Source organism: Neoarius graeffei, chromosome 4 (genome assembly GCF_027579695.1).
Source record: "Neoarius graeffei isolate fNeoGra1 chromosome 4, fNeoGra1.pri, whole genome shotgun sequence".
NCBI lineage: Eukaryota > Metazoa > Chordata > Actinopteri > Siluriformes > Ariidae > Neoarius > Neoarius graeffei.
Window position 1 is genome coordinate 81,000,383 of NC_083572.1, and position 13,458 is coordinate 81,013,840.

At 41.4% G+C, this 13,458-nt stretch overlaps 1 protein-coding gene across 5 annotated transcripts in view; it reads left to right on the forward strand.

The window, feature by feature from the left end:
* The window catches only part of lpp (LIM domain containing preferred translocation partner in lipoma), a 492,132-nt gene that overhangs the window by 261,191 nt on the left and 217,483 nt on the right, over window positions 1-13,458 (forward strand). For all 5 annotated transcript variants that reach the window (XM_060919812.1, XM_060919814.1, XM_060919813.1 and 2 more), the window contains one exon: window positions 6,383-6,489. In XM_060919812.1, the coding sequence (XP_060775795.1) occupies window positions 6,383-6,489 (107 nt within the window). The remainder of the gene's footprint in view (window positions 1-6,382; window positions 6,490-13,458) is intronic.

Genomic DNA, 13,458 nt, shown 5'->3' on the forward strand with positions numbered 1-13,458 from the left:
CGTGGGTTTTCCCCCCACAGTTCAAAGGATGTAGAATAGAATTGAATACTTTTGTCACTGCACAAATGTACAGCAAAATTTAGTTCATCATCATAGGAGGGCAAAGCCACTGTGTACGTGTGCACCGCCACTCTTGGGCATTTCAGCCCAAGGCCGTCCCGTGTTAACCTAACTGCATGCCTTTAGACTGTGGGGGAAACCAGAGCACCTGGAGGAAACCCACACAGACACGGGGAGGACATGCAAACTCCACACAGAAAAGCCACTGGGCTCGAACCCAGAACCTTCTTGCTGTGAGGCAACAGTGCTAACCACTACACCACCGTGCCGCCTTTTTTTTTTTTTTTTAAATAGAAATGTAGATTAAGTACAATGGGGCCACTGTAATTGGCGCAAGTTGTAATGGTTTGCTAGCCATATTATATGGACATTTTTTATATATATATATATATATATATATATATATATATATATATATATATATATATATATAAATCACTATGGCAAAGCTAATAAAATTAAATTAGATTGTACCATGGGGTACAGAAATGGACTCTTACTGTACCCCTATTTCTAACAGTGCACACAGTGCTGGGTAACACAGCCATCTGTCTGGTTACTGGCTATGTGGAAGACACATACCGGTATTAATAGACAGCTAGTAATTAGACACAGGGTGTAACTCATCACATGTTACCTGTTGATTCAACCGGATTCCTCGCCATCCACAGCTGATGATTGACCACTCCCTCACTGCTACAATTTCACATGGTAAAAGTTTGCCAAAGTCTTCCTTTTCATATTTTTCCCCAGAAAACCAAATCTATCTCCGGCTTACGTTCTGCAGTTCATTACGAAGTATTTGAAAAATTGTACATTTGAAGCATTTCTAGAAGTCTTGCCCTGTGTCTGAAATCACTCACTCACTAATATGCAGGACCACTTGAAAGTTTGGACACCCCTACTCATTCATAAGGTTTGCTGTATAGTATTATGACTATTTTCTCCATTGTAGAACAATACTGAAGACCTCAAAACTATCCCTGTGCCCGAAATCACTCACTTGTTCACTACTCCCTACTCCCTGTATAGGGAATTACTATATACAGTGGGGCAAAAAAGTATTTAGTCAGCCACCAATTGTGCAAGTTCTCCCACTTAAAAAGATGAGAGAGGCCTGTAATTTTCATCATAGGTACACTTCAACTATGAGAGACAGAATGGGGGAAAGAATCCAGGAAATCACATTGTAGGATTTTTAATGAATTAATTGATAAATTCCTCGGTAAAATAAGTATTTGGTCACCTACAAACAAGCAAGATTTCTGGCTCTCACAGACCTGTAACTTCTTCTTTAAGAGGCTCCTCTGTCCTCCACTCGTTACCTGTATTAATGGCACCTGTTTGAACTCGTTATCAGTATAAAAGACACCTGTCCACAACCTCAAACAGTCACACTCCAAACTCCACTATGGCCAAGACCAAAGAGCTGTCAAAGGACACCAGAAACAAAACTGTAGACCTGCACCAGGCTGGGAAGACTGAATCTGCAATAGGTAAGCAGCTTGGTGTGAAGAAATCAACTGTGGGAGCAATTATTAGAAAATGGAAGACATACAAGACCACTGATAATCTCCCTCAATCTGGGGCTCCACGCAAGATCTCACCCCGTGGGGTCAAAATGATCACAAGAACAGTGAGCAAAAATCCCAGAACCACACGGGGGGACCTAGTGAATGACCTGCAGGGAGCTGGGACCAAAGTAACAAAGGCTACCATCAGTAACACACTATGCCGCCAGGGACTCAAATCCTGCAGTGCCAGACGTGTCCCCCTGCTTAAGCCAGTACATATCCAGGCCCGTCTGAAGTTTGCTAGAGAGCATTTGGATGATCCAGAAGAGGATTGGGAGAATGTCATATGGTCAGATGAAACCAAAATAGAACTTTTTGGTAAAAACTCAACTTGTCGTGTTTGGAGGAGAAAGAATGCTGAGTTGCATCCAAAGAACACCATACGGTACCTACTGTGAAGCATGGGGGTGGAAACATCATGCTTTGGGGCTGTTTTTCTGCAAAGGGACCAGGACAACTGATCCGTGTAAAGGAAAGAATGAATGGGGCCATGTATCGTGAGATTTTGAGTGAAAACTTCCTTCCATCAGCAAGGGCATTGAAGATGAAACGTGGCTGGGTCTTTCAGCATGACAATGATCCCAAACACACTGCCTGGGCAACGAAGGAGTGGCTTCGTAAGAAGTATTTCAAGGTCCTGGAGTGGCCTAGCCAGTCTCCAGATCTCAACCCCATAGAAAATCTTTGGAGGGAGTTGAAAGTCCGTGTTGCCCAGTGACAGCCCCAAAACATCACTGCTCTAGAGGAGATCTGCATGGAGGAATGGGCCAAAATACCAGCAACAGTGTGTGAAAACCTTGTGAAGACTTACAGAAAACGTTTGACCTCTGTCATTGCCAAAAAAGGGTATATAACAAAGTATTGAGATGAACTTTTGTTATTGACCAAATACTTATTTTCCACCATAATTTGCAAATAAATTCTTTAAAAATTAGACAATGTGATTTTCTGGATTTTTTTTTCTCATTTTGTCTCTCATAGTTGAAGTGTACCTATGATGAAAATTACAGGCCTCTCTCATCTTTTTAAGTGGGAGAACTTGCACAACTGGTGACTGACTAAATACTTTTTTGCCCCACTGTATATAGAGGACTATATAGTGAGCTCATTGATAAAATGAAAATGCTTTCGGACACTAGCCTGTCGCGCTGGTATTTACATCGTTACTGTCGCACAATTAAAACGTGCCAGATCAGTCGGCTGGTGGGTTTTCAAAATAATAAATACATCCATGCATGTATTTTTGTGATAAATACATATTATACTGAACGTATTTCCCACATTAATAAATACAAACTACCTGCGTCTTTCAGTTCTTTTAAATCAAGGCCGAATACTTTCTGCCTTTTATTAAATCAAATTTGAGACATTTAATTTGATTTCTCTCAGCGTGACCGCAATGCATGATGGGATATATTGCTTTGGTTAGTGACCATCGGTTGTACACTAATTTTCGTGATGCACTGTGGGATACTTTGAGTGCACTATATAGGGTGCAAATAATCCTCACTAAGGTTTCGGACAGCACTACAAAATGGCGTCCTCACTATATAGCGCCCTGTATAGTGAGTAGGGAGCGATTTCGGACACAGGGTTGGTCTTGGATGCATAGGGCTCATGGAGTGTCTGATGTGCTTTGCACACTTTTCTGGCCACAAGCTTCAGAATCTTGAAGGCTGCTTTCATATATGTGCATTTCTGTATGCTGGTTTACAACAGGAAAATTGAAATCGAAGGACACAGTCGATTGACTATCTTCCTTCAAAAGCTAAAGGATTGTTTGCATAATCATGCCTTTAAAAGTTATTCAAGAGTTGTATTTGAAACAGCTGATGGTGAGTGAATATGATTAGCCATTTGCAATATCCCTCAGTCTCATCCTGTAAAAGTAGGAGGTTCTTGGCCATATTAGTAACGAAATGTTGTAGTTTCTCTAGTGAAAGGTAGATGGCTGATTATATTTCGATCATTAGGTAGTATTCCTTAGAACTGGAATGGGTGCCGTGAATGGTTGAAGTGAATTAGCATGATGGTTGACTCTCTAGTACCTCTTTTCCACCAAATCAGTTCCAGGGCTGGTTCGGAGCCGGTGCTGGTTCACAACTCGTTCAACTTGCGAGCCAGCTGAGAACCAGTTTGCTTTTCCATCGCTCGTGGTGCTAAGCGGAGCCACGTCATTACGTCACTGTATACGTCAGTTATGTCACTGTATACGTCATTACGTCGCTGTATACGTCATTACGTCGCTGTATACATCAGTTACGTCGCTGTATACGGAAGTTACGGCGCTACTGTAGAGCTCTCTGAGGTGTGGGTGGAGCACAGAGGACGGCAGGACAAAGCTTCAGGTATGAAATAGGCTTTTATTGCCAGACTTTTCAGTGTAACAATATAGCTTTATTCTGGTAAACACACACACACACGCTGTGTTCTTGTCCCGGGAAGAGCTCTCCCTCTGCCTCCTTAAATAGGGCGCGGTTACTGGGGAGACACACAAACACAGGTTAATTACCGTCAGGTGTAGTGATTCTGCCACTCACCTTCCCTGGCTCCGCCCTCCTGTCACAGACCGGCGCTTGACCACGCCCCCACTGCCACAGCTACGTTTACATAAACCTTGGCGTGAATATCAAAGCAAAAACAACACGGAAGAAGCAGCAGCGGCAACAACAATAATAATAATAATGGATGACTTCGCATTTGTACAGCTGCTGCTTCTCGTCGCTTAAAAATGGCGATCTTTCGCGGTCTTGTTATTGTTGTTGGTTTTAACAACTCCGCCCCCCCGCTGACGTAAGCGGTTCTTCCCTCTGGCCCAGCAGAGAGTTGGTGCTAGCCTGGAACCGTTTTTTCTGGCCCCAGAGCCAGTTCTTTGTCAGTGGAAACAGAAAACCCGGTTCCAAACTAAGCACTGGCCCCGAACCAGCCCTGGAACTGCTTTGGTGGAAAAGGGGCATAGGTGTGTACTTAGCTTCTCTCACACAGCTGTTTTGACGGAGTTTGCTGAGAATGGTACTGAAAGCAGACGGGAACAGAAACTTTATCAAAACAGACTGGTCCGTATTTTATTTGTAAAGACATTATGCACTTTTTCAGACAGCCAGAGCTATTATGTCAGTCAATCTGAGGAATGCTTGCTCTTAGAAGAATTTACACAATCACAGTTTGCACAAGCTCTGCTGAAGGTCACTGGAAACCCATGCATAGCAACATGGCTTCTAGGAAAATACCACAGGTTCAAATCCTCACATCTTTAAGGTGGTTTTCATTATAACAGTAGTGTCATTGATGGCTCTTCTAGTTTTTCTTTACTACTGGTTTGGCACGTTTCTATTCTTGGATAATAAATGAGCTCGTTGAGAGACAGGGTAGAATTAGATGTGTAGATGAGCTAGGCCTGTGACTGGAGGTATTAAATGAGACCAACGGTCTGCTCTTAGCATTATGGATTAGATACTTGGCATTTGACTCAACCTGAGCTCGTGTACAGGAAGTCGAAGAGCTACAGAAGTGGTTTTGCTTTATCAGTGAAAACCAAAAACTCTATTGCCTGACTCCTTGTTTGTTCCACTACCACATTTCTTTAGAATGTACATATTAATCCATTAGAAACTACTCTCTAAAACATTTGCAACGTTAGATATTTGCGGGCCGTTTAGAAAAGCTGTAACATCCTCATTCTGCACCACTGCTCAAAGGTACATCATTGGCCCAAGTGAAGGAGGAAAGCGAGAGAGTATGGACGAGGAAGAATAAAGGCTGGCACAGAGACTTTTACAGATTTTCTTTCCAGTTCACAACCACTTAAGAAGTCTTCCTGAGTAGTACTAACGGGAGGTCATGAGGCTTTTACATAAACCTCCTCCTTCTGCATGGAAGCTTCAACAGCCTGAGAAAAAATGGCACCGTACAAGGCATGAACTTGTGTCTAATTTATGGTTACAGGTTTTACTGGGTACTGGTTTTATTTAGCCATTGCATGACCACAGATCATTAATTTGCTCAATAGGCTTTGAGAAATTACATCAGTGACATTAATTAGACTCTTATAAAACCGAATACAAGGCTTAAAAAACATGGAGGAAAAGGAAGTTTTGGACAAATTTCATCAAAGACAGAACATGGCAACAAATTCCTGTTTGGTCTGGCAGCCATTAATTTGCAAAGCACTGTTATGGTTTGGTCCCTAGAAGTGCACGGTCAAACCATGTACTCTAGAATAGACTTGGGGTACAGCCAAGCAGGGTTCGATACAGGATCTTTCTTCAACCTGAAACCTCCAGAGCAACGCACTCTAGGGATTAATACTGGACTTTAGAATTCTACACTTGGCATGTTTCCGAATTCTTAGCTGGACAAACACAATGTTTCACTAGTTTTGGATACACACTCTACTTGTCAATCTTAGTAAATACCTACTTATCAATGCTCAGGGGCATTTGGTTAATCAGATTATCACAATGATACATGTGTGAAACTTTAAAGGAAGAATATGGGTTGGATACAAGCCCAAACTCTGATATACACGCACACTTGTTTTATGAAGAAATGCCGTGTCCCTGATTGTTACAGCTCAAAATGTAATCTCGAAGTATTGCATCCCCCGTTGTAATGCAGGATGATTTTTCAGACACTGTACTACATGCAGGGCTGCTTTACTGGTTCGTTTTTCCTGAAAGTATTTCACCCACGTCCTTTATAACATTTTCAGCCATCTAACTTCCAAATTTGCTTTCTGAAATCTACAGGCGATTACCCTCCACCACCTCCACCTGTAGCGGACACCAGCAGCTTGCCGTCGTCTTCTTCCTTCCCTCCACCTCCACCGATGGACGAGAGCTCCTTTGGATTTCAGGTGAGACTGTAATGGACACCCAGACACATTAGCGACCTAGTAAGAGCCAGCATCCAACAAAGAGCGATCTTTGGATCTTTCTAAACCATTTATAACGTTGCTGCAACTGGCTTATGCCTTGTTCCTTATCAGACTCTGATTCATCTGACCTCTATGTAGTGGCACTGAGGCTATAGTGAAGACTGACACCTATTGGCTCACCTCGGTCACTTCCCCCAGTGGAAACTTTTAAGAAGACCTTTTAGCTGATATATGACTCTATTTTCAATTCAGTTTTATTTGTATTGTGCTTTAAATTATAGAGATTGATTGAGTGAATTCCAGGTTTAGATTGAAGTTCCTAATCAGCAAGCCAGAGATCATAGTGGCAAGAAAGAAAAAAAAAACTCTGAGAAGACATGAGGAAGAAAGCTTGAGAGGAACAAGACTCAAAAAAGGAACCCATTCTCTTCTGGGTGATACTTGATAGTGGGATTATAAATTGTTACACATTTAAACACAAAATTTAAAATTGCCTATACAGTGTACGTGTGTGTGTGTACATACCAGTTGCAAACCATTACTATAAGAGCTGGGACTTCAGCTCAGACACACCAAAAAAGCAACAGGGTAAAGGATTTTGCAAGGGATTAACGGCAGGGTGCCAGGTCGCTCCGTTGTGTGTAGTTGTCGATGTTGATTTTAAAAGTAACTAAATAAATTACATAGGGAAATGAATACTTAAGTATGAGTGAAAAATACTGTGGCGAACGTGTGTGCATGGAAGAAGAGTCTAGAGACAGAAATCTTAGTTTCTCGGTCGTTAGCCTGTGCTACTTGCTCTTGATAGCACTGGCTTGATCGCTTTATTAGCATTCGCTAACACTACTGATGAACGACTCATGGTTAAAGGAACAGTCCACCGTACTTCCATAATGAAATATGCTCTTATCTGAATTGAGACGAGCTGCTCCATACCTGTCCGAGCTTGGCGCGACCTCCCAGTCAGTCAGACGCGCTGTCACTCCTGTTAGCAATGTAGCTAGGCTCAGTATGGCCAATGGTATTTTTTGGGGCTGTAGTTAGATGCGACCAAACTCTTCCGCGTTTTTCCTGTTTACATAGGTTTATATGACCAGTGACATGAAATAAGTTCAGTTACACAAATTGAAACGTAGCGATTTTCTATGCCATGGAAAGTCCGCACTATAATGACAGGCGTACTAACACCTTCTGCGCGCTTCGGCAGCGCATTGATACGGAGCTCAGATATCAATGCGCTGCCGAAGCGCGCAGAAGGTGTTAGTACGCCTGTCATTATAGTGCGGACTTTCCATAGCATAGAAAATCGCCACGTTTCAATTTGTGTAACTGAACTTGTTTCATGTCACTGGTCATATAAACCTATGTAAACAGGAAAAACGCGGAAGAGTTTGGTCGCATCTAACTACAGCCCCAAAAAATACCATTGGCCATACTGAGCCTAGCTACATTGCTAACAGGAGTGACAGCGCGCCTGACTGCGTCTGACTGACTGGGAGGTCGCGCAAAGCTCGGACAGGTATGGAGCAGCTCGTCTCAATTCAGATAAGAGCATATTTCATTATGGAAGTACGGTGGACTGTTCCTTTAAGCTCACGTTTGCCTTCGAGAAGGCCGAGGGCGATAAATTTTTGGTCCCTCCCAGTATAAATCAAAATCTGATTGGTTAATTCATCTGTCACTTCCTACATATTCATACACTGCCATGGCCTTCTGTCCCGGCAATGAAGTCCTAACCAATGAGTGAGCAGCTCTAAACTCTTCTCAGCCTAGAGACAACAAACAAACAAAAAAATCTCATTGGATAACTCGATTTTAATATTTTCAGGACAGTAACCCTTTCATTTCTGAAGCAAATTTGATAGAAAATGAGGCTGAACTAGAAGAGAATAATTATAATGAAAGATTTGAAATGCTGATATGTTTGGGCCTTCTCTGAACGCCTAGAAGGCCCTGACAGTTCCCCTCCGCGACATGCAGTATATGTATCAGAATGTGTTTACGACATGGAGGTCTGGGAAAACCCATCAAACGTCGCTGTGGCTAAATTCAACCAGAAATAACCAATTTCTCATGTTTTCTCATGGTTTGATCGTGATTATGGAGAGTTACATGCCATAGCAAAATGGATGAACCCTAATAAATCCAGTTTGTAATCAGACATCGGCTGTCAAACTGTCTGCGATGCTTCTGCACTGTCACATCATCAATCAAAACGGAGAAAAGCACTTGTGCACTCTGTTTAAAAAAAACAAAACAAAAAAAACCCTTAAATGACATACATTAATAAGAAGAAATTTAGTCAGCAGAACAGAGTGAATTAATCAGCAATTATTTCCCTGCCGATGTTCGCATGACACGCGATCAGTCGAGCAAAGAGACACTGAGACTTATTTAAATGCATACAGCGACTTTCACCTCAGGGGATGAGACAGAGATGTAGATGATGCTAATAATCAAAGTGACAACTCGTTTTTAATAAGAAACCTTGAAATTCTTTCACTGGAATGAAATCTTTCAATGAAGTTTTTCTTCTTATTCACTTTTGGGTGTAACTAGATTTTAAAATCTGGTCAGATTTCAGTATATAACGAGTGTGTGTATATAGTTGAAAAGGCTTTTCCCAGGCTATCATACACATGTAACTAAAGTCATCCATACATACTGTGTCTTGCAAAAGTATTCATCCCCCTTGGTGTTTGTCCTGTTTTGTCGCATTGCAAGCTGGAGTTAAAATGGATTTTTGGAGGGTTAGCACCATTTGATTTACACAACATGCCTACCACTTTAAAAGTGCAAATTGTTGTTTTATTGTGACACAAACAATAATTAAGATAAAAAATAAACAGAAATCTGAAGTGTGCATAGGTCTCCCCCCCCCCCCCCCCCCCAAAAAAAAAAAAAAAAGTAAATACTTTGTAGATCCACCTTTTGCTACAATTACAGCTGCAAGTTTCTTGGGGTCTGTCTCTATTAGCTTAGCACATCCAGCCACTGGGATTTTTGTCCATTCCTCAAGGCAAAACTGCTCCAACTCCTTCAAGTTAGATGGGTTGCGTTGCTGTACAGCAATCTTCAAGTTATGCCACAGATTCTCAATTGGATTAAGGTCTGGGCTTTGACTAGGCCATTCCAAGACATTTAAATGTTTCCCTTTAAACCACTCCAGTGTAGCTTTAGCAGTATGTTTAGGGTCATTGTCCTGCTGGAATGTGAACCTTCATCCCAGTCTCAAACGGGTTTTCCTCCAGAATTGCCCTGTATTTAGTGTCATCCATCTTTTCTTCAATCCTGACCAGCTTTCGTGTCCCTGTAGATGAAAAATATCCCCACAGCATGATGCTGCCACCACCATGCTTCACTGCAGGAATGGTGTTCTCAGGGTGTTGGATTTGCACCACACATGGTGTTTCCCATGATGGCCAAAAAGATCAATTTTAGTCTCATTTGACCAGAGAATCTTCTTCCATGTGTTTGGGGAGTCTACCACATGCTGTTGGGCAAACTCCAAACATGTTTTCTTAAGTAATGGCTTTTTTTCTGGCCAATCTTCCATAAAGCCCCATTCTGTGGAGTGGACAGCTTAAAGTGGTCCTATGGACAGATACTCCCATCTCCGCTGTGGATCTTTGCAGCTCCTTCAGTGTTATCTTTAGTGTCTTTGTTGCATCTCTGATTAGTGCCCTCCTTGCCCGGTCTATGAGTTTTGGTGGGTGGCCTTCTCTTGTCAGGTTTGTAGTCGTGACATATTCTTTGTCTTTCTGTCTCTGACCTGTTTGGAGGCTCCTTGGTTCTCATGTTGCTTGCTTAGTAGTGTAGCAGAATCAGGGTCCTTCCAGAACAGGTTGATTTATACAGACATCATGTGACAGATCATGTGACACTTTGAGTGCACACAAGTGGATCTTAATCAACTGATTATGTGATTTTATGTAGTGAATTGATTGGACCAGCTCTTATTTCGGGGTTTCATACGAAAGGGGGTGAATACTTATGCACACTCCAGATTTCTGGGTAGTTGTTGTATTTTTTCCCATTTTAATTATTGTTTGTGTCACAATAAAACAGCAATTTGCACCTTTAAAGTGGTAGGCATGTTGTGTAAATCAAATTGTGCTAACCCTCAAAAAATCTATTTGAATTCCATCTTATAATGTGAAAAAACAGGACAAACACCAAGGGGGATGAATACTTTTGCACGACACTGTATACAGTGTATTATGCACGATAAAGGCATGTGTTGCGTTGACGTATAAATGAGCGCATTATGTTGATACCATGAAAGTTATTAAAACATCAGGTTCCCAGCTTATGCATAAAGTTAAATTTTCACTTTCTTTGAAAATTAAACTAATTTTCTACATAGTCAATAAGGAAAATTCTAGGCTAATTAATTTTGCAGTGATTACAGAGTCGCACAGCAGCTGCCTTTACACACACTCCCTACTCTCTCACTTTCATATCTCCATGGCCTTATTGTATTTCCCTTTATCTAATGTCTGTAATGCTATTTGCAGCTGTTGTAACTGGGTTATTTTACAGCATATTACATTTCTAATCGTTTATCATGGTCTTTGTTTGCCAGTAAACACAACCGCTTCATGGTTAATTGCCTTGTTTGTTGCCTCTCTCTGCTTCATTAAAGTCATGAACTGAAAGTGCTGATAGCAGAGACACAGCACAGATCACAAGCATTTTAAAACAACTCCAACTCACACACCAGTTGCAGGAATTCTAATAAGGGAAAATTATTTTTTGGATTAATGCTCCTGTAAGTGCTAACCCTGCTTCTCAAAGAAGAAGAATTAGAAGACTTTATTCGTCACGTATGCATTACAGCACAGCAATTTTTTTTTTCTTCGTATATCCAAGCATATTTGGAAGCTGGGGTCAGAACTCAGGGTCAGCCATGATACAGTGTCCCTGGAGCAGATAAGGTTAAGGGCCTTGCTCAAGGGCCCAACAGTAGCAGCTTGACCTCCCCGACCTTCTGATCAGTAACCCAGAGCCTTAACCATTGAGCCATCACTGCCCACGGCTCTAATCTCTAACTTGAACAATTCACGACTTTACACACCAAGTAAGACATTTCTTTTTTTAAACTTTTTTTTTTAATGTTTCAGTCGCATTGGTACTGTTTAGTGTTTTCACTTTTTTCTAACACTGAATATGAAGGCAGCAGTAAAATTGGAAGCACACCTTGAGTTAGCACCATGTCACGATCTGATAAAGAGATCCCTGATGGTTATTTTTTCCATCTGTAGTTTGAGTTCTTGTGTTCGTCTTGTATTGAAACATGATCGTATGAGGCTGTGGAAACCTCCGACCTTTAAAAGTCATCCCATGGGTCATAAATTCATAAAATCATAAAGTCATTAGTTAGCCCACCAGGCATGCGAGTGCTCCAATGTCACATGTTCTGGTTGCTCGGAAACCTAATTGACTAGGGGAACAACTGGTAGCTAAAGTAACGTAATAATGTATGGCAAGCTAATAAACTAGTTTAGTGCACTCATAGACTAAACGTTTGCTCCTTTGACATAAAGTCAGTAAGACAGTAGTGAACGTTTGACCTATGACCTGCAGCGTTCTGTAAAATATGTTGTTCGAGTCCGGCTAGCTTTTTATTTTCTCTTTCTATGTTTATCTTTGAGATGGGTATGTGTTGTGCAGGCGAGTTACATGACAACTTTGTGGTAGGCATCTTTGCATCATTGTTTCCACATACTGTTACTGCATATTTCTGATTCATGCATGCACGATAATTCATCCACGTGGTACTTACTAGTGTTTTCACTATCAGCCAGATCACATCTTGTTCAGTGTGTGCAGTGCAGCAGGTGGTGGCATTCAGAAAGAGTATTATAGTTACAGAATCGAGGTGTGTTGCACAACTATGAAGTGCATTATGTTTAAACATGGCTACACACCAAATGCAATATTTTGGCTAGTGATAAACAATAAATTATAACCCCAAATCGGAAAAAGTTGGGGCGGTATGGAAAATGCAAATAAATAAAAAAAAGTAGTGATTTCTAAATTGACTTTGACTTGTATTTCATTGCAGACAGTATGAATCCAAGATATTTCATGTTTTGTCTGGTCAGCTTCATTTCATTTGTTAATATACATCCATTCCTGTGTTTCCGGCCTGCGACACATTCCAAAAAAGTTGGGACGGGGGCAATTTAGGATGAGTAATGAGGTAAAACAAATTAAAAAATGATGTGATTTGAAACAGGCGATGTCAACAGGTGATTGTAATCATGATTTGGTACAAAATCAGTATCCAGGAAAGGCCTAGTCTTTGAGGAGCAAAGATGGGCCGAGGATCTCCAGTTTATCAACAACTACGTGAGAAAATAATTCCAATGCTTAAAAATAGCATTCCTCAAAGAAAGGTACGAAGGATATTTCACCCTCTATTGTGCATAATATCATTAAACGATTCAAGGAATCTGAAGGAATTTTGGTGTGTAAAGGGCAAGGGCGCAAGCCAAAGCTGAACACCCGTGATCTCCGATCCCTCAGACAGCACTGCATCAAGAGCCGTCATTCATCTATAGCTGATATAACCATGTGGTCTCAGGATTACTTGGGCAAACCTTTGTCAAGCACAACAATACAGAGTTGCATCCACAAATGCCAGTTAAAACTTTACTGTGCAAAAAGGAAGCTTTATGTTAACTCTGTCCAGAAGCGCCGTCGACTTCTCTGGGTTCGGAGGCATCTGGGATGGACCATCACACAGTGGAAACATGTATTGTGGTCAGACGAATCAGCATTCCAGGTCTTTTTTTTTTTGGAAGAAATGGACACCGTGTGCTCCAGACCAAAGATGAAAAGGACCAGCAACAAGTCCAAATGCCAGGGTCTGTCACGGTATGGGGTTGTCAGTGCCCTTGGCAAAGGTAACTTACACTTCTGTGATGGCAGCATTAATGCAGA